This window comes from Populus nigra, chromosome 1 (assembly GCF_951802175.1).
Source record: "Populus nigra chromosome 1, ddPopNigr1.1, whole genome shotgun sequence".
Taxonomy (NCBI): Eukaryota; Viridiplantae; Streptophyta; class Magnoliopsida; order Malpighiales; family Salicaceae; genus Populus; species Populus nigra.
Genome location: NC_084852.1, coordinates 26,866,906 through 26,891,403, shown reverse-complemented (window position 1 = coordinate 26,891,403; position 24,498 = coordinate 26,866,906). Strand labels below are relative to the sequence as shown.

The 24,498-nt window shown below is 33.5% G+C and overlaps 2 protein-coding genes across 4 annotated transcripts; both read right to left on the bottom strand.

The window, feature by feature from the left end:
- Positions 1 to 315: 315 nt before the first annotated feature.
- LOC133688081 (thaumatin-like protein 1) lies at positions 316 to 1,804 on the bottom strand. 2 transcript variants are annotated; one of them, XM_062107479.1, is made up of 2 exons: positions 1,644 to 1,804; positions 316 to 1,136 (listed from the first exon to the last, which is right to left on the bottom strand). In XM_062107479.1, the coding sequence occupies exons 1-2, from the start codon at positions 1,699 to 1,701 to the stop codon at positions 457 to 459; spliced, it is 738 nt and encodes a 245-aa protein (XP_061963463.1). In that variant the 5' UTR covers positions 1,702 to 1,804; the 3' UTR covers positions 316 to 456. The 2 variants fall into 2 exon arrangements, with proteins under 2 accessions (XP_061963463.1, XP_061963457.1); XM_062107473.1 differs by having other exon boundaries at positions 316 to 1,151; positions 1,644 to 1,801.
- Positions 1,805 to 22,611: 20,807 nt separating this feature from the next.
- Positions 22,612 to 24,100, bottom strand: LOC133675992 (thaumatin-like protein 1). Of its 2 annotated transcripts, none has more exons than XM_062097576.1 (2): positions 23,940 to 24,100; positions 22,612 to 23,432 (listed from the first exon to the last, which is right to left on the bottom strand). In XM_062097576.1, exons 1-2 carry the CDS (start codon positions 23,995 to 23,997, stop codon positions 22,753 to 22,755), a joined length of 738 nt encoding a protein of 245 aa, XP_061953560.1. In that variant the 5' UTR covers positions 23,998 to 24,100; the 3' UTR covers positions 22,612 to 22,752. The 2 variants fall into 2 exon arrangements, with proteins under 2 accessions (XP_061953560.1, XP_061953555.1); XM_062097571.1 differs by having other exon boundaries at positions 22,612 to 23,447; positions 23,940 to 24,097.
- Positions 24,101 to 24,498: the final 398 nt, after the last annotated feature.

Sequence of the window (24,498 nt, the reverse complement as noted above, 5' to 3'; positions counted from 1 at the left end):
TTTCATATTTGTAAATTTTTTTAAGTCATCATAGATTATATGATCGCGATATCTTTAAAGAAAACAAACTAAAAAAAAATTAGCTAAATATATTTATAAAATAAGCATCGAATGCATTTAAAACCAGTAAAAAATCCCATGGAAAGATTAGCACCTGATAACAAAGTTAACTCGGGAAAGAAAGGTGATAACAATGTTTCACTACATCTACTTAGTACGTATAAGTTGAAGGATTGCTACCTTGACCAATGAACTGAAAATATCGTTAATTGATAATGAATGGCATACAGTTTTACCATATCAACAGCATGAAAATTGATAATCGATCCTTTTGGGATATGTCAATCCCAAATCTATTATTCCATTTCTTTATTAATTATCATAAAAACATTTATTAAATGTGTTGTCCTCCAACTCTTTCCATAAAAAGAAAGAGTTGTGAACCACCACATTTGATCATGGACAAAAGGTAATCAAATAGTTGCCTCCACTAGGACAAGTAAACGTGCTCGATTTATCATCATAAGCATAACTATAAGCTTGAGGACACTGCTGCTTGAAAGTCTTCGAATATTGGGTAGGAGGACATGTGTCAGCTGTATTATGGTCTCCTGTGCAGCAGTACTGCGGCTGGTTAAATGCCAAACACGCACTCTTGCAGGCAATCACAGTCCCATCTGAACCTTTCACTGCTAAACTAGGATCACAAACAGCATTCACGTTAGCTGCACAGCTTGTAGAAGGGCAGCCAGTAGAACCTCCTTGCGGGGTTATCGAAATTGGGATGTTAAAGCCATCAACAAGGCTTATATCGTAAAAGTCTTTCCCACCATCACCGCTTAGAGTAAATTCTGCCAAGGATGCTGGTGGGATCGCACCGGCTCCATTGCATTCTATGACACCAGAGGCACAGTCAGCAGTGGCACAAACAAACTTTCCCGAGGCATCTGTAGAGCATTGCGTTCTGGCCCACAAGCGGCCAGACCAATTGACAGGGACACTCAGCGAAGATGAAGCACCCGTTGCCAATGTGAAGCCAGTTGAAGATAAAGACGGACCGCCAGCAGCCGTTAGAGTTCCTGGCCAGACTGTGTATGGACACTTGTTTGTGAAGTCGAAAGTCACAGATTGAGCTCCTGCATGCGTGCAAGCTGCGCAAGATTTATTTTTGTTGATATCAATAATTAATTATTGGTCGATTCAAATAAAAACACAAACAAGTTTTAAATACATCAAACTCTTGTTTCATGCTAATTTATGTGAATCTATTTTATTTTTTTTCATATAAAAAGAATAGGACTTGAATCTAAGACTTGGCCTTCGTTTTCTCTATGGGGGACTAGACGTCCGTACATTATTCAATATTTAAAATCTTGCATTAATTCACTTATTTTTCTTTTAAAAAGATAACATAACCAGGTTTATTTTTAATAGATATATTTTTTTTTTATCCGGCCACTCCCTTCTGGATATGTTTATTGGATTCACGAAATCCATTGAATAATGAAAAGTAATTTATATTGCATATGCAAACAGAAAATATATGTAATTTAAGAGCAAGGAGAATAATCAAAGTGAATAATATGCATAATAGAGTTTTGCATGCAAGAATCTAATATATGTAATATTGTAAAACTACTTGCCATAGAGGAAGATGACGAGGGTGAAGGTAATTATAGCAAAGGGCATACGACTCCCCATTGCCGAGATGCGTCGAATTAACTCCTTTTCAGTATCTTTTAAGAGATTTGAGGTAAGCAAGAAACACTCTATATTTTAAAAAAGATTGTGTTTGTCACTTAATATATAGTGTTAAATTTGCAGACTAGTAAACAGCTAAACAGAGAAACATGTGAAAATCAAGAAGAGAAAAAAGAAAAAGAAAAAGAAAAAGAGAAGTTTGTAACAACCATCTTCCACACGCACCGTCTCATCAACGATGACATTTGACAATGAATGTCAAATTATAAAATTATAATTTATTTATATTTATAAAAAAATAAATTATAAAATTGGGTCTGTCACCTAAAGTGTGCGGAGATCGTACATGCACTGACCTACACTCATCAACTATTTTTAATAGTATTTATATTTATTAAATTATAAAATCAAAAATAATCGACCCTGATAAAAAAAAAAAAAAACCCAATGAAATATACAAATGCCCTTGGTTTGAACCACAAGTGACAAGGGCAATTAGAGGAACGCCCTGCTTCTCACGTCAAATGAAACCAACACCCAATTGAAAATTGAATGTAACAGTACCGGTCCCTTGTTTGAACCAAGTAGATATCTCAATTGATGAGAAAGCAGACTAGTAAACAGCCAACAGTGGCAGTTCTCCTCCTGCATTACACCGTGATGAGTGCGAGACTCTTCAAAATTATCACACCGTGATGAGTGCGAGACTCTTCAAAATTGATGAGAAAGCAGAGGAGTCACTGCTTCTGGAATGAATGTAACTCTGGAATTATTCCAAATCCACAAGTTTCATAATGTTGTGTTGATTGTGAGACATTATTTCAAAAACTGAAGGGGGATAAAATTGTAAAGAATTCTAATTTTATAAATTATTTAAAACAAAAAACAATAATAAAAAAATAGAAACCATTCCGAAAAAATAAAAAATTGAAGGCATGCTTTAAAATTTTAAAGTGCCACACATAAAAATTTAGAAGAGAGAAAATAAAAAAAGTTGTCGCACCAAACTAAAAAGTTATCTGCCACACATGCCGCCTCATCCACGGCGGCAATTGATCAATGAACATCCTTGTATCTGCCTGAAGTGTGCGGGAATTGCCCACGCACTATCCTGTACTCATTAACTATTTTTTTTAATATTATTTTATATTTATTAAATTATAAAATTGAAAATAAACAACCCTGATATAAAAAAAAATAAAAGACCCAATGAAAATATACAAATGCAGGAAAGCAGGAAGAGGGCCATTCTCACAAGAAAATTGATTTACACCCGATCGACATAATATTTTGTAAGTGTAAAAGCTATATTTCTGTGTCTATAATATAAATATCAGGTAAATTTTTTTGATGGAAATATCTTTTTAATAAATATCAAAATATTTAATATCACTGAACATATATCTAATTGTGTTTAATAATTTTTTTATTTGAATAAATTTATATTTAACCAAAAGATTATATGTGTCAATAAAACAATGTCTACCCAATATATATATTTTTTATTTTGTATTTTAAAATATTATGAAATGAGCATCACTTGCTTATATTTATTTAATTAATTAAATTAAATGAAATGAAAAAAATGTCTATAAAAAAAACAACAAATAAAAAAACTCAAGATATCTCGAGTCATTTTCAAAATAAGTAAAAAATCCTATAGGAATAAAATAAGAAAAATCAATGGAGCCCGATATCCAATTAAATAAATGTTAAAGGATGAAACTGAAATAAAAACGAGCTTAAAAAAAAAACAAGCAAACTCAGGCAAACCTTATAAACCTGGGTTAATCTCTAAAACTTACAACTCATGAAATCCTAGATTCGAGCTTGATTAAGAAGCACAATTCTCAACTAATTTAATGTTGAATAATGAAAACAGGAAAAAAATCAATTTTAAAAAAATATTAAAGTGAAAAAACATACTAATTAAAAGAATAAAAATTAAAAAAAAAACTTATGAAGGATGATATTGTAAAAGAAATCGAAAAAAATCTTAAGTGACTAACTAGATATCTCAATTAATGAGAAAGCAGAATAGTAAACAGGAAATTAGAGGAACTCCCTGCTTCTCACGTCAAATGAAAGCAACACCCAATTGAGTAACGAATGTAACTCTGGTCCCTTGGTTTGAACCACAAGTGACTAACTAGCAGACTGGTCAACAGCTTATTAGAGGAATTGAATGAAAGCAATTGAATGCAGGAAGAGGGCCAGGCTAGTAAACAGCCAACAGCGGCAGTTCTCCTCCAGCATATGCAACTGAGGAGCCGTGATGAAGGCGACACTCTTCAAAATAAATCTTGAATCGATTGACTGATGCTCTTTTCTTTTTTATCGGTGTATAAATTAGTGGTTAGCTAATTAATTATCACACCGTGATGAGTGCGAGACTCTTCAAATCCAATTGTCGAATGAATGTAACTCTGGAATTATTCCAAATCCACAAGTTTGATAGTGTTGTGTTGATTGTGAGACATTATTTTAAAAACTGAAGGGGAAAAATTGTTAAAGAATTCTAATTTTATATTTATTCCAATTCAAACAAGTAATAATTAAAAGAATACGAATCATATCTAAAAAAATAACAAATTAAAAGTGTGTTTTAAAATTTTAATGCCAATAAAATGATGTTTACCCAATACAATTTATTTATTTATTTTGTATTTCAAAATATTATAAAATCAACATCACATGCCTATATTTAATTAATTAATTAAATGAAAGAAATATCTACAAAAAAGAGAAATTATAAAAAAAACAACAACAAATAAAAATACTCGAGATATCCGAGTCGTTTTTGAAAATAAGTGAAAAATTCTATAGAAAAGAAATTAAAAAAAATCAATGGAGCCCGATATCCAATTAAATAAATGTTAAAGTATGAAACTGAAATAAACATGAGTTTTAAAAAAGGAAAAAAACCAAGTAAACTCGGGCAAACCTCCTAAACCCTGGTTAATCTCTAAAACTTGCAACTCATGAAATCCTAGACTCGAGCTTGATTACGAAGCACAATTCTCAACTAATTTAATATTGAATAATGATAACAGGAAAAAAATCAATTTAAATAAACTAGCAAAGTGAAAAAACATAGCAATCAAAAGAATGATGATTAAATCTGATAGGAAAAAAAAACTTATGAAGGATGATATTGTAAAAAAATTCAAATTAAAAAATTATCTCAAATAAAAAAATAACAATTAAAAGAATAGAGACAAAATTTGAAAGATAAAAAAACTGAAAGGGGATGAAATTGTAAAAGAATTCCAATTTAATAAATTATTCCAAACAAAACAAACAATGATAAAAAAAACATCACCAAATCCGAAGAAATAACAAATTGAAGGCGTGCTTTGAAATTTTGAAGGGGCACATGTTAAAATCAAGGAGAGAGAAAAAAAGAAGAGAAAGAAAAGGTTGTTTGCACCAAACCAAACAACCAGTTCACTTGGTCTTACCAAACGGTCAACCATATCAACTTAAATACTAGATTTTGATTAATCTAAGATATAAATATCTACATAATCACTTAAATGAACAATTAATTCTTAATGACTAATGAATGTAACTCCGGTCCCTTGTTTGAACCACAAATGACTACCTAGATATCTCAATTAATGAGAAAGCAGACTACTAAACAGCCAACAGTGGCAGTTCTCCTCCAGCACCAGCAACAGACGAGCCGTGACGAATGCAACACTCTTCAAAATTATCACAATGCGAGACTCTTTAAAATTTAAAGAAAAAATAATAATAAATTCACCACCTAATAATTAAAAAATAGAAATCCAAAAATAAACATTGGTTATAGATTAAGTCGAAGGAAGATCGATGTCACCCTTACTGCATCCTTTGAAATGAAAGGTTATCTCAACAATGCATTTTAAGAAATTTATTCCATGCATGATATTGATTATTTAAATTTATTTCTAATCTTATTCGTGATTTTAATCATATTTGGCCACCAGTAGTACTGTTTCAGATCCTGGTACATCTTAGTACTACTTGGATGTACAGTGAACTTAGACTCGTGGGCCTCTTGTAGTAACTTTTGTTTAAGGACTTTGTTGTCAGGCACATACATGCGTCGCCCCAACATCACTATTCCATCATCTCCCATTTGAAAAAGAGTTTCACCTCCGGATTCCAGTTTGATTCTTACTTTTGACACTTCATCATCAAGCTGTTGTGTCTCTAATATTTGCTCTCGATATCCTGACTTCACCCTTAGTTGAGCTATTAAGGATCCTTCCGAACTCCCATTTAATACTGCCCCTAATCTCTTTAGCTCAATCATGGTTTTCTCATCCTAAGTTGCTAGTCCACCTATAATTTCCTTGTCTTTACGGCTGAGAGCATCTGTGACTACATTCACTTTTACTGGATGATAATCTATAATACAGTCGTAGTCTTTAATTAATTCTACCCATCTCTGTTGTTGCATGTTCAACTCCTTCTGTAACATCAGATATTTAAAGCTCTTATGATCTGTGAAAATTCAAACCCGGGATCCGTATAAGTAGTGCCTCAATACTTGTAAGGCAAAAAATACTGCTGCCAATTCTAATTCATGAACGGGGTAGTTGATTTCATGAGTCTTCAGTTGTCTCGATGCATAGGCAACTACTCTTCCATGCTGCATTAGGACACAACCTAGTCCTTTACTTGAGGTATCGTTGTAGACTACAAAACCTTCTGTTCCGGATGGAAGGATTAGTAGGGGGCAGTAGTAAGCCTTCTCTTCAATTCATGAAAGCTCTCATCGCACTCCTTTGACCACTCATATCTTATATTCTTCCTAACGAGTTGTGTCAATGGAGTTGCTATTGTTGAAAACCCTTTGATAAACCTTTTATAATACCCTGCCAATCCAAGAAAACTACGGATTTTAGTTACCGTAGTAGGCCTTTCCCTTCTCAGAACTGCTTCCACCTTCTAAGGGTCGATAAAAATGCCTTCTAAAGACATTACATACCCTAAAAGGTAACTTCTTTTAACCAGAAGTCATATTTATCCAACTTGGCATACAACTGACAGCTCCTCAGAGTCTGTAGTGTCTGTCTCAGGTGCTGTTCATGCTCCTTATAGGATTTGGAGTAAACCAAGATGTCATCGATGAATACGACAACAAACTTATCAAGGTATGGTTGGAATACCCGGTTCATTAAATCCATAAAAGTGCTGGAGCATTATTTAATCCAAATGGTAGCTCCAAGAACTCAAAGTTTTCATAGCGAGTTCTGAAGGCAATTTTCAGCACATCTTGCCCTTTAATTCGCACATGGTATTAACATGATCTTAAATCAATCTTTAAGAACACTTTAGCACCCTTCAACTGATCAAATAAATCATTTATCCGAGGAAGCAGATATCTGTTCTTTACCGTCACTTTATTCAGCTAATGGTAATCTATACAAAGCCTCAACGTTCCATCTTTCTTCAAAAATAATACAGGTGCCCCACAATGTGAGTTGCTTGGTCGTATGAACCCTTTGTCTAAGAGCTCCTGCAATTGAATTTTCAACTCATCCAATTCCTTAGGGGCCATTCTATACGGCGGTTGGGCTATATGAGACACCCTAGGCAATATGTCGATGGTGACTTCAACTTCTCTTTCTAGGGGTAGTCTCGGCAGTTCTTCTGGAAATACATCTGGAAATTCCCTCACAATTGGAATGTCAGACAGTCTTATTTTACCCTTTTTCGAATTTATCACATAGGCAAGGTATGATGTACAACCTTTCTTTAGTAGTTTTCTCGCAGCCATAGCCGAGATTATATTTCTTAGGTTGGAAATTCTCTCCTTCTTAAAGACCATTGTTTCACCCTTAGCCCCCTAGAAGGTTACTGTTTTTGTAAAGCAGTCTAGACGAGCCTTATTTTTACCCAACCAATTCATGCCTAGGGTTATATCAAAATCACTTAATTCTAGGGGTATTAAATCTGCTTCTAGTTCACACCCATTAATGTTAATTCCCACCCCTTCGAATATAATTTATGTTTCCACAGTTTCACCCAAAGGTGTCCCAATAATAAATCCTTTTTCTACCATTTTTGTTCCCTTATTCAGTTTGGCTACATTTTTATTTGTTATAAAGGAATGGGTGGCACCAGAATCGAACAAAACATGCATTTGATAGGTATTAATTTGCAGCATGCATGCCACCACATCTGATATCGCTTTGACATCCTCCTGGGTTGTATGAAAAAATCTTCCCTGACCTCTTTCATTTTGCATTCTAGGTCATCCCCTATTAGAGTTGACTCCTGACTTAGTCGACTTTCCTGGTTTGTTCACTGTGATGGACTGCTGGTGACTCTAACTTGGTTGCCTTTGATTCTGAGGTTGTTTAGTATTTAACCGGGGGCATTCTCTTTTAAAGTGACCCTTCTCACCAAAATGATGACATCCTCTTCCCAAGTACTAGCATGCTCTCCACCTATGACCTTCTCCTTAGCATATATAGCATCGACCAGGAGAAACCAAGCAATTCTTAGGGTGTCTTTGTTCGCACTATGCATAAAAAGGGTAGACAATGTCTTTCTGATAATTAGACCCCCCAAAGCAACAGTTCTGGAGCGAGCCTGACCACCTCCTGACTTCCCACTGATATTCTGTCGAGAACTAGCTGATGTCCCCCCATCTTTTCTTGAATTGAAAGAACTATCCGCCTTTACCCTTTTTTGGAAGTGGTGGTTTACCTGAAAATTCCATATCCTTTTGTTTTCCTACACCCCTATGACTCTGTTGGCCTTCTTCCATACAAGCCTCTAAGGCCTGTGCTGCTTTAATCAGTTCCTTTACTGTCTTGAATTGTAAAGCAATCAACCCCTGCTTCAATTCTTGTCTAAAACCATCCCTTAACTTTTCTATCATGTGTTGTTCTGATGGGACATAATGTGGTGTGAATAGTGAGAGGCCATGAAATCGCCTCTCGTACTCGAGTAATGACATCCCCTCTTGTCTCAAGGCTAGGAATTCCTATTCCTTCATCTTTCGATGATATTTGGAGTAATATTGATTCTCAAACTTTGTCTTGAAATCATCCTAGGATAGGGTTTTTGTAGCCCTCTTCAACTGAACTGTCTCCTACCAAGTCATAGCACCGTATGATAGTAATTATGTAGCACAATCTTCCTGTAGATAATTTGGTATCTTAATTTGAATCATCGTTTTCTCTACCTTTCTAATCCACCTTCCTACCACTTCAACATCTTATTCACCTAAGTAGGGTTCACAACCCATTTCTCTCATACTTTTCACCAATCGAACTAGATGTACCACATTATTAGTAGCTCTAGCTGCTTCTGAAACGATTTGTATGATGTGTGCAAGTGGGGGTGTTGGCATAGGAGTGGCAGCATTACCCATACTTTCCATTAATGCTTTGACTAGTTGGGCCAAGAGCATCAAATCAACATAAGAAACAGATGGTTCAACAGGTGTAGTCTGAGGGGGCTCCTCTGCTTGTTCCTGTGGAGCTGACATGGTCGGCCGAACATCCCCAGTTTTCCTTGGTGCATGTTTGACTTGAGGCCCTGTTGATTCTTCATGCCTTGTTTGAGTTGATACTATTGGTGCATGTGAAGCAGTATCTTCCAAAGAGCTCTCTTCTTGCCCCTCGTAAAAGTCTATATCTATGTCCCCCCTCCCTGTAGAGGATAGATGTGTTATAATCTCTTGGTGGGTACGTACCATCCTGCAATAAATTAACAAACATCAACAACTTCTTTTGAATTCTTCCCAGAATCCATACCAGGGCTCTGATACCAACTATAACAAACCCGACTGTACGATTTGATCAACGCTAAAAGATCCCAACATATGCTCTTAATTTGAGGGTACTTTTTTTTTTGTAAAGAATTCTACCAAAATTTCAGTAGAGTTTCGTTTGTATTTAGGACATCCCAAGTTATCGACTACTATCAATTTACTCAATCAATCCATCATCACAAGATCCCATAACTGCGGACCTTATTTCAATCATCAATATTCAACACCTCATACAATCCACACAATATATATATATTCTACGAATAAGTTCAATATGAACATAGCCCACAAATCATATTATAAAATTTAAAAGAAAAAGGGATACTAACATGTTAAGAGAGAATTTAAAACATAATAAGTATTCTTAAACATTTCAAAAGAGTTAATTACAGGATAACTAATGTACTACATGCTGAGCTAAGACTTTTATATATACATCCAGGTTTACACAAAAGCGTACTGCATAATCACGTTAATTCAATTATGCTTAAGTTAAATTTTCTTTCCCCCAAATTCAATCAAGAACTCTAACTTTTCAAATTTAAAAAATTCAATCAATTAAGGACTTTAAGCCATTAAAAATCAGATCAAAAGTTTTTAGAATGCCTTACCAAGCAAGTAATTAAACTCTAAACACTACCCAATTCAAGCTTCCAACTCCTCTTCTTATTTAATCTTGGTCGAACTTCCCTTCTCCTTTTGTATTCACCTTCACTGGATTTTTCTTCCTTCCAATTAATGCTCACTAAGCTTGGTTAATGTTTTCTCAAGATCTCCTATTAAGATTTTATGTTTCCTTTACCATTTTTCTCTCTCACACATGTAAATGGTAGTTTCCCCTTCTTTTTTCTCTCTCTTTTTTCTTCTTGCCCGTGCACACACACATGCACACTTCTATATATATATATATATATATATATATATATATATATATATCAACTTTTTATCAAATTTCCTCTATATCCCAAATAGTAAATTTCTTGTTCCTAAGATAAAATTCCTGGATCCTGGTACTTGTCTATATAAACTTTTTACCCGGGTGAATTCCAATTTCATTTAGTTACATATTGACAATTTTATTTCCAATGCTTATTTGGTACTTCTGATAAATCTATTCTATAAGCATTTAGATTGCTTTTCTGCCTAATTTTCAACCCGGGTTTACAAATATAATACATAAAAACACACACACACACACACACACATATAGTATTATTCATTTTATCATTTAATACATGTATACATATTTCAAATATATCTATTACTATTTTATTTTTTGTTGAATATTAAATAACAGTAGAACAATGGATACCATTATGGATATATACTCGAAATCCATTTAATAAAGTATGAATATCTGAATTTTTTATCCAATTAATAATGAGTAGGGTATAGATATAGAAAAACCCAACTCATAGATATCCATTGCGATCCCTATACATAATTTCAATATATAAAATCAATTCATTAATTCAGTTATTTTTATTTTACAAAGATAAAATGATGATAAGTGCAAAATATACATATGTTTTTATTCATTTTACATTATGCTTTTAATGTGTTTTAAGCTTATTTGAGCTCATTAAAAATAATTTTATGAGTTTGGCATGCGTAAGAGACTTGAATTAATTGTTAAAAGATAAGAAATTCTACATTTTATGTTTCGAACCTTGGTTTTTCTGACAGGTTTTTCACCAAGTTGGAGTTACAGAATGAGAACGTTGCTTAATCAAAGTTGAACTACACATATCCAGCTTTTCAGGAAGGTATTAAGGGCAGAAATCTAATCTCATTTGAACCTTTAATCGGATCTGCAAAATCAGGCCAGAATATTACTTGGAACAAAATTCTCTACTTGCACACTAGATATTCAAACGAGCATATCTTGAGTTTTAGATATCGACATCAGGAAATTCAAAAGCCCAGATTCATCTAAACATCTAGGGATATAACTTTTATGAGGGGCTCCAGGTTAGATAAAATTGTTTTCAAGACGAAAATCTTGATGCAAGTCGGATGGCGGGTTTTGTCTCTTAATCTAATGGGAAACTAACAAGATGGGAATCCTATCATTTAAAGAAAATCAAATGGGATCATATAGATATTGTCTATAGCCTGTAACCTTCTAGTATTTAACCTTGATATCTTATCATGAAGGCTGCTACTTAGGATTTTAAAAAAATAAGGAGATCAACGTGACAAAGCATAAAGGGAAAAAATGTTCTTTTCCATTGAAATTTTCAGAGAGTTCATCTTTGCTGTTGGAATTTTCAAAGACCATGAGCAACTAATTGTCAATTTCAATTCAAGGGGAATAAACACCTTCTCTATTATCAAGTTGTGAGAAGTAACATTATCATTGTTGTTGTAACCCAATTTTGGATTCACCAAGATTTTCTTGAATGTTATTTTATTTCTATTATTATTTATAAAAATCCAAAAAAAATCAAGAAAAAAGTTTAAAAATTCAAAAATATACTTTTCTCGAGTCAACCGCATCTTTCCATCAAAACCGAGTCCACCGGGTCAATACGGGTCAAACCATGTCGACCAGGGTAAAAAATGAGATTCGGACCGTTTCGGGTCAAAACCATCATTTTTGGTCAAAACCGAGTCCACCGGGTCAATACGGGTCAAAGCATGTCGACCAGGGTAAAAAATGAGTTTCGGGCCGTTTCGGGTCAAAACCGTCATTTTTGACCAAAACCGAGTCCACCGGGTCAATACGGGTCAAACCATGTCGACTAGGGTAAAAAATAAGTTTCGGACTGTTTCGGGTCAAAACCGTCATTTTTGGTCAAAACCGAGTCCACCGGGTCAATACGGGTCAAACCATGTCGACCAGGGTAAAAAATGAGTTTCGGGCCATTTCGGGTCAAAACCATCATTTTTGACCAAAACCGAGTCCACCGGGTCAAACCATGTCGACTAGGGTAAAAAATGAATTTCGGGCTGTTTCGGGTCAAAACCGTCATTTCCAACCAAAACCGAGTCCACCGGGTCAATACGGGTCAAACCATGTCGACCAGAGTAAAAAATTGAGTTTCGAGCTGTTACGGGTTAAAAACTATCATTTTCGACCAAAACCCGGTTCACTGGGTTGATACCCATCAAAAGTTTTTTTTTCCCGGTGTTTAAAATAATTTTCGGTCATTAAAATGGATTTTTAGTGGTTGAATCAGGTTTTTTCTAATACTAAATAGAGTTTTTTTTTAATTTTACCTATATAAATATATAGTATTATACATAATAAAAATAATAATAATAATAATAAAATAAATTGTCAAACGGCGCAACGCGGTGCGCCGAAAGCAAACGGCGATTAAACAAATGAAAAAAGCAAACGGTGATTTAAAAAATAATATTTGAAGATTTGCATGTCTCCTGTCATTGACTATAAATTGCCAGTGATAGTTCGCCAGATGGGAAGAAAAAAAAAGAGAAAGAAAAAAAGAAAAAAAATATTACTGTTATACTTTTTTTAGTTTTTCTTCACGAGAGTAGGATATTGTTTTTAAAAAATAACAATTTCAAAAATACCAAATATATCCCGACACATCTCGGCCGTTGAAATATTCCAAGATTTGATCCCGTTGCGCCACGTCATCCGGTGTACCGAGCTTTCGGTGCACCACGCCACACCAGATCAAGGCTCCTCTCATCCGGACCGTCCGATCAACTTCCAGATCCAGCCAATCGCAGCCGCAAGATCAGTTCAAAGGAGATCCAACGGTTCACAGCCTTCAGCTGCACTGGTGAACCGTGCGCGCGTTCACACCGTAGCACTTCTCAGACTCCCTCTCTCCTCTTGCCGGCGACGCTCTCTCTCTCTCCCCCGATCTCCCATCTCCGGCCGTCTCCAGCCTCCGCACCACCACAGAAAGGTTTCTCCTCTGATGTAAAGAAAAACCCCGGTGGTTTTCATTGATTTCGCCGCCTCATTTGGCCGGAAAAGGGCCGCGATTGTCGGCGGCCACCGAAGCTTCAAGTCGTCGATTCTCCTTCGTCAGCCATCAACGACCGACGATACCACCGCCATCAGAATCCTCGTCCTCAGATCTACCAGGATCGACCGTCGTTTGGACAGAAATCTCACCGGGAAATTTCGCCGCCGCCAACAGTAGCCGCGCGTGAGTCACACGCGCCGCCAGTGGTATTTTCGTGATTTTCGGAGAATTTCAAGGGTATTTCAGTCTTTTACCTATACAGTGATACTCAGGTAAATTTTTTGAGATTTCTAACATTTTTTTTATTTTGTATATAAATTTTCTTGCATGTAAAAAACAATAAAACAAAAAAATATAAAAAACAACGTGGTTCCCACACCCATTTTATCATATTATTGTTCGTGGATCCAAAGCCCAATTCTCGAATATGGTTATATCCATTTCTCAATAATATCAAAATAAAATTTGTTTTTATAAACGAATATTATTTGTCGACACGTCTCTTTTTTTAAAAGGACCGATGTCAAAAATGTAAATATCAAATATGGATTATTTCCATTATTTCTTTTGGTAATCCAGACGTAATTCTCCTTTTTAGGGTTGAAACGTCATATTTTAGACAAGTCTCCTAATTTTTAGGGACTGATGTCATTTTTAACGCGTCTCCTATTTTTAGGGACCGACGTTAATCATTTTAAAAAAAAAGCAAATTACCAATAAACCCAAAATATAATGGATTATATCCATTATTTCTTTTGGTAACCCAGACGTAACTCTCCTTTTTAGGGACAAACGTCAGTATTTTAGACAAGTCTCCTAATTTTTAGGGACTGATGTCATTTTTAACGTGTCTTCTATTTTTAGGGACCGACGTTAATCATTTTAAAATAATTACCAATAAGCCCAAAATATAATAGCATTTGAATCAAATAAAAAACACACAAGTAAGGGTAACCTTTCTTTTGAAAGGATGTTTTAAGGGTGGTGTCTACCTTCCCTTAATCATAACTAACCCCGTTCCCGAATCTCTGGGACCAGTGTCTAATTTGGGATTTCTAGTTCCCTCAAATTACTAGATGGCGACTCCAATAAAATCTTTGTTTTCCCCCAATTATCGAGAAAAAAACCCTTTTTGTTAAAATAAACAAAAAAGCGCGAGCCGTCGCCCGACGTCGTGTATCGACAATTGTAATTCTTTTAGACTCAAGTACTTATTTTTTCTTATTTCAGAATTATGCTATTGATTTCTGCTCAACATAATTGAATTGTTTTGAGATGACATGTATGCTTTCTAGTTTTTTTCAATCTGTAATTGTTGTTAGAGACTGTATTTAGAAGCAAAATAATTAATTTGATTGTTGCAGCTCTCATCTTAATTTATTAGGGAAGAATAAGTTAAGTTAAATAAACAGTTGCTTAGTATAAAGTTGACAGACTTTGCTCTTAAGGTTACTTTTGAAATAATAGGAATTGATTTTCAATATTAAATTTGTTTGATGGTAACAAATTGATTAGAAAGCTTTGTCTAATTAATTTACTGATAGTCTCCTTGATTCCACTTAGCTTTAAGAGATATCGAATTTATTTACATGACTTGAAAGAACATTTATTTTTACTTTGATGATCAACAAATTTATAGGAATGAATGTATGAACCTTTTGAATTGAGTTAACAACATATCAATTTTTCAATTTTATTTCTAGAATCTCATTTCTTTAATTATTCAAATACCCCCTTTTTATTTATTTCAGTTTCTTGTAGGAAGATTAAAATTTTTTTTCCAAATAAAAACATGCAAAGTGTGTGAGATATTTGTTTTTGGAAGTTAGTTGATTGAATATTATAAGATGGTTGAATATAACCATTAAATTTGAATTTTGAGAATTTTTAGATCATTGTGAAAAATCTTGCAATGAATATTATATGTACCAATTATTTTTTATAAAAATAATGATTGACTAATAAACCCAAGATTGTATGGTCTAACCTTAGGCTTTGTCTTTCAGATATTGATTAATAAAAAAAATAAAAATAAAATTGTCCTTGTATTAATTGTTCCTATCAATTGATTAATTAATCCAAGATAGAATGGTCTTATACTAGGTCCTGTCTTTCGAGTGTCATTTATCGAGCAACATGATCAATTAATATTTGATCAATGAATTAATTGTTTCTATCGATTACTAATTGACTCATGATGATATGATCTAATATTGGGCTATGTTCTCCTGGTGTCGATAAGTGTATAATGGTACCAATTAATACATGATCTCTATGATATTAACCAATAAAATTAAGTAGCCCAAGATGGAATGGTTCAATAGTGGGCCCTATTCTTTGGATGCTATGAAATTAATAATATAAATTTTCAACCCATAATAAGCCTCATATATAGATGTCCTCAGCATTTCCAAATAACTGAGGATTGAAAGGTCAATAGTATAACATGTTCTTTAAATGTTGTTTAATAAATAATAAGAACAATACATCGAATAACATATATAACAGTTTAGGTGAACCATAAAAAAACACATTTATCATTGAAAACAAAAAACAATGCAACTTACCTTAGATATGATGTATAGGGTTATGTCTATCTTACCTATTAAATAACCAACTCCTTACCACAATCTCTAAAGACCTGTTAGAGTTTCTAGTTATCATAAATCTAGGTGGCGACTTATTTTTTTTATTTTACCTTTTTTTTCACATAGCTCGCCCCGATGTCCACATGCAATACAAGTTTTTTGAGGTAAAAAAATATTATAAAAATAACACAATAAATTAGTTGCATTGTTAGGAACGACGCAACAATATAAATTACGTTGTTCTCAACAATACAATTCAATATCTTACACTGTTAAGAATATCATAAAACTATTGAAATATATATATTTTTATTTTAATTTAGAATTTTAAATAATTTTTTTCCTCTGCAAATCAAAATAACTAATTTATTGATGTCATTTTATTCTCAATAATTATGATAATTATCAATGAAAATGATTGGTTATAATCAATTTATATTTCAATACAATTCCTTAACTTATAATTAATTAATAATTATGATAATTATCAATGAAAATGATTAGTTGTGGTCAATTTAAATTTCAACAAGATTTCTTAATAGATTAGTTGTAGTCAAATTAAATCTCAATAGAATTCTTTAACTTTGTAGGTTAATTAATAATTATCAATGAAAATAATTAGTTGTAGTTGATATAAATTTTATTAACTTGGTTAATTAATAATAATCATAATTATCACACCGTGACAAATGCGAGACTCTTCAAAATTAAAGGAAAACAATATTGAAGTCACCACCTAGTAATAAAAAAAAACTAGAAATCATAAAATAGACACTGGTCAGAGATTTAGATATTGAGTTAGTTAAGCCTAAGGGAATATCAATGTCACCGTTACCGTATCCCTTGAAACAAAAAGTTACCTCTATAATGTTTTTTTTCCAAATTTATTCTATGCATGCTATTAATTATCTAAATCTATTTCTATTTCTATTTGTGATTTATATTAATAAAAAATTGACGTTCCCTCAAAAAATTGACCTCCATAATTTTTTTCTTGGTGATGTTCCCTCACAGATACCAAAAGTTTTATCCTAATTCTCACACGATTACAATAATAATTTTACTCACAACAAAACTCTCTCAAAGAGTAGATAATACAATTTAAACTCTAATATCTCCATAGCTCATTTAATAGATAGATGATTTGAAAGTGTTTAAATGTAGTGAGTATGAGAATAAATACTCTAGTGCTAGAATATGAAGACTCAATTTAACACAACCTTTGAGTATGATAAGATTGTTGGTTTTTTGTTGGTTTTTTCTTAGAACAACTTCTATAATATGTATATTCGGAATCCTCTTTTACTTTAACTAGAATGAGAGTTATTTAAAAGTTTCCAAAACAAACTAGCCATTTCTAGCCATTGTAACCCCATTGACAGCTAATGTGGTCAACCGATTTAGATTGGTCAAGCCATATCATTAGGTCGTCCGGTTCCTATAGATTCTTAGATGTTCATCATGAATGAACAAGTGGTGCACCAGTTCACTTGGTATTACCAAGTGGTCGACTGGTTCAACTTAAATACTAGATTTTGACAGTTTCAACCTGCTGAATTTTGAACCGATACTAATCCTATATATATGCAGAGTGATGTGTTTAAGTTTATTTTAATTGTGCTATTAAGTTAAGATATAAAGATTTACATAATCACTAAAATGAACAATTAATTATTAGATTCTCAAATGTTCCTCACTTGCTTTGGTGGCTAGGTTTCAAAGAAGAAGAAGACTAAGAAATGAACAATTAATAATTAAAATGAACAATTAATTATTAGATTCTCGGCCCAATAAGGTGGGTTCAACCCATATCATTAGGCTGGGCCCAACCTAATATATTTTTATAATATAATAATAATATTATATATTAAACAAAAAGTTCCAAATTTTTTCAAAAAAACCTTTTAAAAAATTTCTGATTTTTTGCGTATTTTTCTTTCAATTTTGATTAATATTGGTTTGTATTTTTATATTGTAAAAATACAAATTTGGTATTAAATACACAATTTTCTTCAAAATGTTGCAAATATAAACACACACACATACAAATGCTTTGTTTTCATGCATACGACAAAGTCTCTCAAAATATATATAAAAAATTTCATATCATATTTTCATGAAAAATAAAATTAAAAAAAAGGTGTTAGCATGCATTTTGAGCTTTAATAACCACTTTATTAAAGCCATGAGAACTAGGTCTATATTTCAAAAATAAAAAAAATATTTTGTTTTCTTTTAGTATATGAGATTACAAACTTTTATTTATAGACATTAGAACAATTTGGTTTTTACCGATATTAAAAATATAGTTCTTTTATATATAGATATTAGAACGATTAGGTTTTTACCCGATAAGATTATGATCTTCTTACTGAGAAGGACTTTTCTTAAACCTTAGACATACCAACAATTAGGAAACACAACAATACTCTAGTTATATCAGACAATCAAACAATGCAGCTTATCTTAGGTAATGAGTATTAGGGGTGTTAATACCTTTGATTTACGCGACCAGTCTCTATGCCTAATCTTTGAGACCAATTAGGGTTTCTAGTGATCAAAATACTAGATGACGACTCTCATTTCCTCTTTCCACTGACAAAGGATAAGAATTTCTTATCCTGTCCATTTCCCCACACCACATGCCAATATGAAATTTCAGGAGGACGTTCGGCGCGATGCTGCATCATGTACGACAATTGAGAAAGGGGATGGTTGGATTTTGGTCTTGACTTGAGTTGTTTTGGTTGTGATATTCATGATCGATGTTGCTGTTATCATTATTAGTGTGTCATTGGCAGCTGCTATCAGTGATCGGAGGGAGTAGTTGTTGTTGTCCTAGGATTCAAGCAACAATACACCTAAAAAGAGAGGTGAATTAAGTGTTCCACTAATAATAACAAATATTGAAATTAATTTAATTAAACACAACTAATCAACAATATAATTAAATTGCGTAAAGTAGAGGTAAAGAGATAGGAATTGTAAATTCGGTTTTTAACATGGTTTGACAAGTCTATATCCACACCTTAAGCACCCAAATCCGTCTTGTGTATTTTGTTCTTTCACTACTCCAAGTTGAAGATTACAATTGTCACTTGATGAATCCACACCAAGATTTTACACCACTTGAAGATTTTTTTTTTTGACAGTTTGAACCTACTGAATCTTGAATCGATACTAATCCTATATATATATAGAGTGAAGTGTTTGAGTTCATTTTAATTGTGCCATTAAATTAAAATATAAATATTTACATAATTACTAAAATAAACAGTTAATTCTTAGATTCTAATTTGATCTTCATTTGCTTCGGTGGCTAGGTTTTAGAGAAGAAGAAGGCTATTTTTTATTTCTACACTTTCACTCCATTTTTTTTCTTTCTCTATCTTAAATTTTTCTTCAAGGGTTGCTAGGGTTCCTTACCCACTCCTTTCTTTTCCTTCTAATTTTTCTTTGGAGGCTACAGTTTTTTTTTAACACCTCCTCCTTTTTCTTACCTTGCCTTTCTATTTATAGGCAATGGGGTAGGTTCTAGAATTTTAATAGGGAAACAATCATATCCTTTGATTTCTTTGGGTCGATTTTGACCCTTCATCATTGTTGTATATTTGGGACAAAATGCTCGTCTTCTATAAAGCTCACACCAAATCTTAATCATAAAGAGAGAAAAGAAGAAGAAGAAAATGGGGCTGAAAAACTTCACTGCTATTTTTCAAAATCAGACGATCCGTTTCCTTTCAAAGGGTAGCCAAAAAGTTCCCATACACACCCATTAGCGAGCTTCTTCTTTACCAAAAAAAAACCCTAAAATAATCAGATCATCATTTTCAAACCACCTTCTAGCTATAACTGGAAACAAAAAAACAATACAGCCTCTCTCATCAGCGCTGTCTCTTTTCGCCACCCTCGAGTTACTATCTTGCCCCACGTTGACTCCAGGAACCATAGCCGCTGCTTCCACAGTACCATTAACCTGAGGTGTTCATTACCGGAATCATGACCCAAGGCAGGCCAGGAGCCCACTCACATCGTCCATGTGCATCTTCAGCGTGCTCGTTCTACATTCTTGTCTCTGACCTCTCTGGACTTAGCTTTATTCAAGCACTAGCCACTCAAAAAAGAGTGAAGAAGAGGTACGGGATATCCAGTGGAGCTGTCTCCATCATAATCACTCAAGGTATAAAGCTTCTACTTATTCTCATGTAGTTGTAATCTTTTACATGTGCATGCGACTGCAAAGGCAAGCTCCCGTTTTTCCTTTATGTGCTATGAAGTTAACATATAGTGTTGTAAAGGGTGTGATTTTTGCTTCAAACGCATATGGTCTTGAAAACTTGATTGCATGTCCTAAGGTCATGTTAAGACCTTGTCTAGTTAATTAAGAATGCTCTTACCCAAGGTTAAAGTTCAAGAACGGTATATATGATAACTATTGGGGTCATAGGTTTTCCTTCTTTTTTTGTGTCGTTTGAAAATAAAAATGCATAGGACTGTCAGGGAGTTTTTCCATACCATGCTTGGGCTTTGGATCCCTTGTTAACGATGATGCATGAACCAGGCCGGCATGGAAATCTTCAATGACTATCGTGCACGATTTTTATGTTCAAAATATTCAGTACTCTAGATGTGCATAATTATTGGCCAAGCCGTAAATACAATTATTTTTGGTTGAAGAAGAATCGGTATGCGCAAGGGTTTCTGGTTCATTTCTTTTTACTGTCCCATGGCTTTTCGTTAATGCTAGTACAGCTATATTTCTCTTTTCTAATGTTAACTAGGCTGATATCTAGAAATAGGTTTATCACGGGTTTAAGAATATCAAAGAAAAGAAGGAAAAAAAAAACTTCTATGGGTCTTTAAGGCACAAAACACGCTACTAAGACAAATTTTAAGGGTTTTTTTTTTTTTTTTTCACTAACGACATTTGTGGTAAATATGCCCAAACCTATATTTCATAGCATTTTTTTTTGTCGAGCTAATCTTAGTCTAATTTTAATTATTTTTCAAGTTTCGAAGAGCATTTATGCAATTAATTTTTCATTCTTTACCCTTTTATATTTAAAAACAAGTTTATTAAATCCACATGGAGCTTGCCTAAGTTTGAAAAATACTAAAAAAATTAATTTGTTTATTTTAATACAATGAATTAAGAACTTATACGTAAAATATATTTCTGATATTAAAAGAAACAAATGCAAAAATATCTTTTGGCTCTAGAATGACCAGGCTTGACCCATAAAGCCATGAGTTCACTTTATTGAGATAGACTTGCTTTAACAATAGATAAACAATTGATTAGAAAAGCACAACATTACCTTACAAATAAACTATACAGTCTATCTTAGGTAGGATGTACTAGGGGTAATAATATCCACCCTATACACAATCAGTCTCCTTATCCAAACTCTAAAAACTAATTAGGATTTTCAGTGATCAAAATATAAGGTTGCGACTCCAAGCATTTTTTATTGATAGAGGACAAGAAGTCCATGTCCCTTTCGCACCATGTACACCAAAGTCCTGATCTAGGAGGATGATCACAATGATGCTATACCCGTGCTACATTCAACATTGTATGAGTTATCCTTTATATTTTTCAATTCCTCTTATCCAAATAATGTGATACCCTCTCAAAATTCTTCTAAGTCAACATGTACTTCTACTAATTGATCTAACTATGAATGTGGTGGGCTGTAAATGAGTATACAAGATTAAACATATGGAAGATGGGACTTTTAAGCACTACAAAGCATGGTTGGTGGGCAAAGGCTATTATCAACAAAAAAAAAATTGATTTTCAAAAAACATTTAGTCTAGTGGTGAAGCCTTGCACTATTTAGACAATGCTCAATATTGGTGATACTCGAGGTTGGGTGATGCTTGAGGTTGGTCGACTTATTAGATTGATGTGTATATATACATGCTGCTTTTCTCAATGAATTTCTTGATACAGATGTGTTTATAATTCACCCTCCTAGCTTTATTGATCCTCAATCCCCAAACCACACTCGAAAACTAAAACATTTTTTTATGGTCTATATTAAGGAAAGAGACCATATATATATATATATGTAAATACCTTATATAGAAATAGTTATCATATATAATATATTCCACCAGTGTATTGTATATAACCCTAAAGGTATAAATACAAAGGGATAGTTGCTTTATCAATCATCCATCACAATTATACGAAAGGCTATCTCTCAATTCTAACTGTCTAAAACAAGCATATCGTGCAAGGTTTGATCACTTAGTCAACTCTTAGTTTCTCAATCGATTTCATATTTGTAAATTTTTTTAAGTCATCATAGATTATATGATCGCGATATCTTTAAAGAAAACAAACTAAAAAAAAATTAGCTAAATATATTTATAAAATAAGCATCGAATGCATTTAAAACCAGTAAAAAATCCCATGGAAAGATTAGCACCTGATAACAAAGTTAACTCGGGAAAGAAAGGTGATAACAATGTTTCACTACATCTACTTAGTACGTATAAGTTGAAGGATTGCTACCTTGACCAATGAACTGAAAATATCGTTAATTGATAATGAATGGCATACAGTTTTACCATATCAACAGCATGAAAATTGATAATCGATCCTTTTGGGATATGTCAATCCCAAATCTATTATTCCATTTCTTTATTAATTATCATAAAAACATTTATTAAATGTGTTGTCCTCCAACTCTTTCCATAAAAAGAAAGAGTTGTGAACCACCACATTTGATCATGGACAAAAGGTAATCAAATAGTTGCCTCCACTAGGACAAGTAAACGTGCTCGATTTATCATCATAAGCATAACTATAAGCTTGAGGACACTGCTGCTTGAAAGTCTTCGAATATTGGGTAGGAGGACATGTGTCAGCTGTATTATGGTCTCCTGTGCAGCAGTACTGCGGCTGGTTAAATGCCAAACACGCACTCTTGCAGGCAATCACAGTCCCATCTGAACCTTTCACTGCTAAACTAGGATCACAAACAGCATTCACGTTAGCTGCACAGCTTGTAGAAGGGCAGCCAGTAGAACCTCCTTGCGGGGTTATCGAAATTGGGATGTTAAAGCCATCAACAAGGCTTATATCGTAAAAGTCTTTCCCACCATCACCGCTTAGAGTAAATTCTGCCAAGGATGCTGGTGGGATCGCACCGGCTCCATTGCATTCTATGACACCAGAGGCACAGTCAGCAGTGGCACAAACAAACTTTCCCGAGGCATCTGTAGAGCATTGCGTTCTGGCCCACAAGCGGCCAGACCAATTGACAGGGACACTCAGCGAAGATGAAGCACCCGTTGCCAATGTGAAGCCAGTTGAAGATAAAGACGGACCGCCAGCAGCCGTTAGAGTTCCTGGCCAGACTGTGTATGGACACTTGTTTGTGAAGTCGAAAGTCACAGATTGAGCTCCTGCATGCGTGCAAGCTGCGCAAGATTTATTTTTGTTGATATCAATAATTAATTATTGGTCGATTCAAATAAAAACACAAACAAGTTTTAAATACATCAAACTCTTGTTTCATGCTAATTTATGTGAATCTATTTTATTTTTTTTCATATAAAAAGAATAGGACTTGAATCTAAGACTTGGCCTTCGTTTTCTCTATGGGGGACTAGACGTCCGTACATTATTCAATATTTAAAATCTTGCATTAATTCACTTATTTTTCTTTTAAAAAGATAACATAACCAGGTTTATTTTTAATAGATATATTTTTTTTTTATCCGGCCACTCCCTTCTGGATATGTTTATTGGATTCACGAAATCCATTGAATAATGAAAAGTAATTTATATTGCATATGCAAACAGAAAATATATGTAATTTAAGAGCAAGGAGAATAATCAAAGTGAATAATATGCATAATAGAGTTTTGCATGCAAGAATCTAATATATGTAATATTGTAAAACTACTTGCCATAGAGGAAGATGACGAGGGTGAAGGTAATTATAGCAAAGGGCATACGACTCCCCATTGCCGAGATGCGTCGAATTAACTCCTTTTCAGTATCTTTTAAGAGATTTGAGGTAAGCAAGAAACACTCTATATTTTAAAAAAGATTGTGTTTGTCACTTAATATATAGTGTTAAATTTGCAGACTAGTAAACAGCTAAACAGAGAAACATGTGAAAATCAAGAAGAGAAAAAAGAAAAAGAAAAAGAAAAAGAGAAGTTTGTAACAACCATCTTCCACACGCACCGTCTCATCAACGATGACATTTGACAATGAATGTCAAATTATAAAATTATAATTTATTTATATTTATAAAAAAATAAATTATAAAATTGGGTCTGTCACCTAAAGTGTGCGGAGATCGTACATGCACTGACCTACACTCATCAACTATTTTTAATAGTATTTATATTTATTAAATTATAAAATCAAAAATAATCGACCCTGATAAAAAAAAAAAAAAACCCAATGAAATATACAAATGCCCTTGGTTTGAACCACAAGTGACAAGGGCAATTAGAG

Excerpts from the sequence above, each read along its gene's own strand:
- LOC133688081 (XM_062107473.1), bottom strand. The coding sequence starts at position 1,701 with ATGGGGAGTCGTATGCCCTTTGCTATAATTACCTTCACCCTCGTCATC. Across the intron at positions 1,152-1,643 it reads CCTCGTCATCTTCCTCTATG|CTTGCACGCATGCAGGAGCT; the intron begins GCAAGTAGTTTT and ends AATCTTGCGCAG.
- LOC133675992 (XM_062097571.1), bottom strand. The coding sequence starts at position 23,997 with ATGGGGAGTCGTATGCCCTTTGCTATAATTACCTTCACCCTCGTCATC. Across the intron at positions 23,448-23,939 it reads CCTCGTCATCTTCCTCTATG|CTTGCACGCATGCAGGAGCT; the intron begins GCAAGTAGTTTT and ends AATCTTGCGCAG.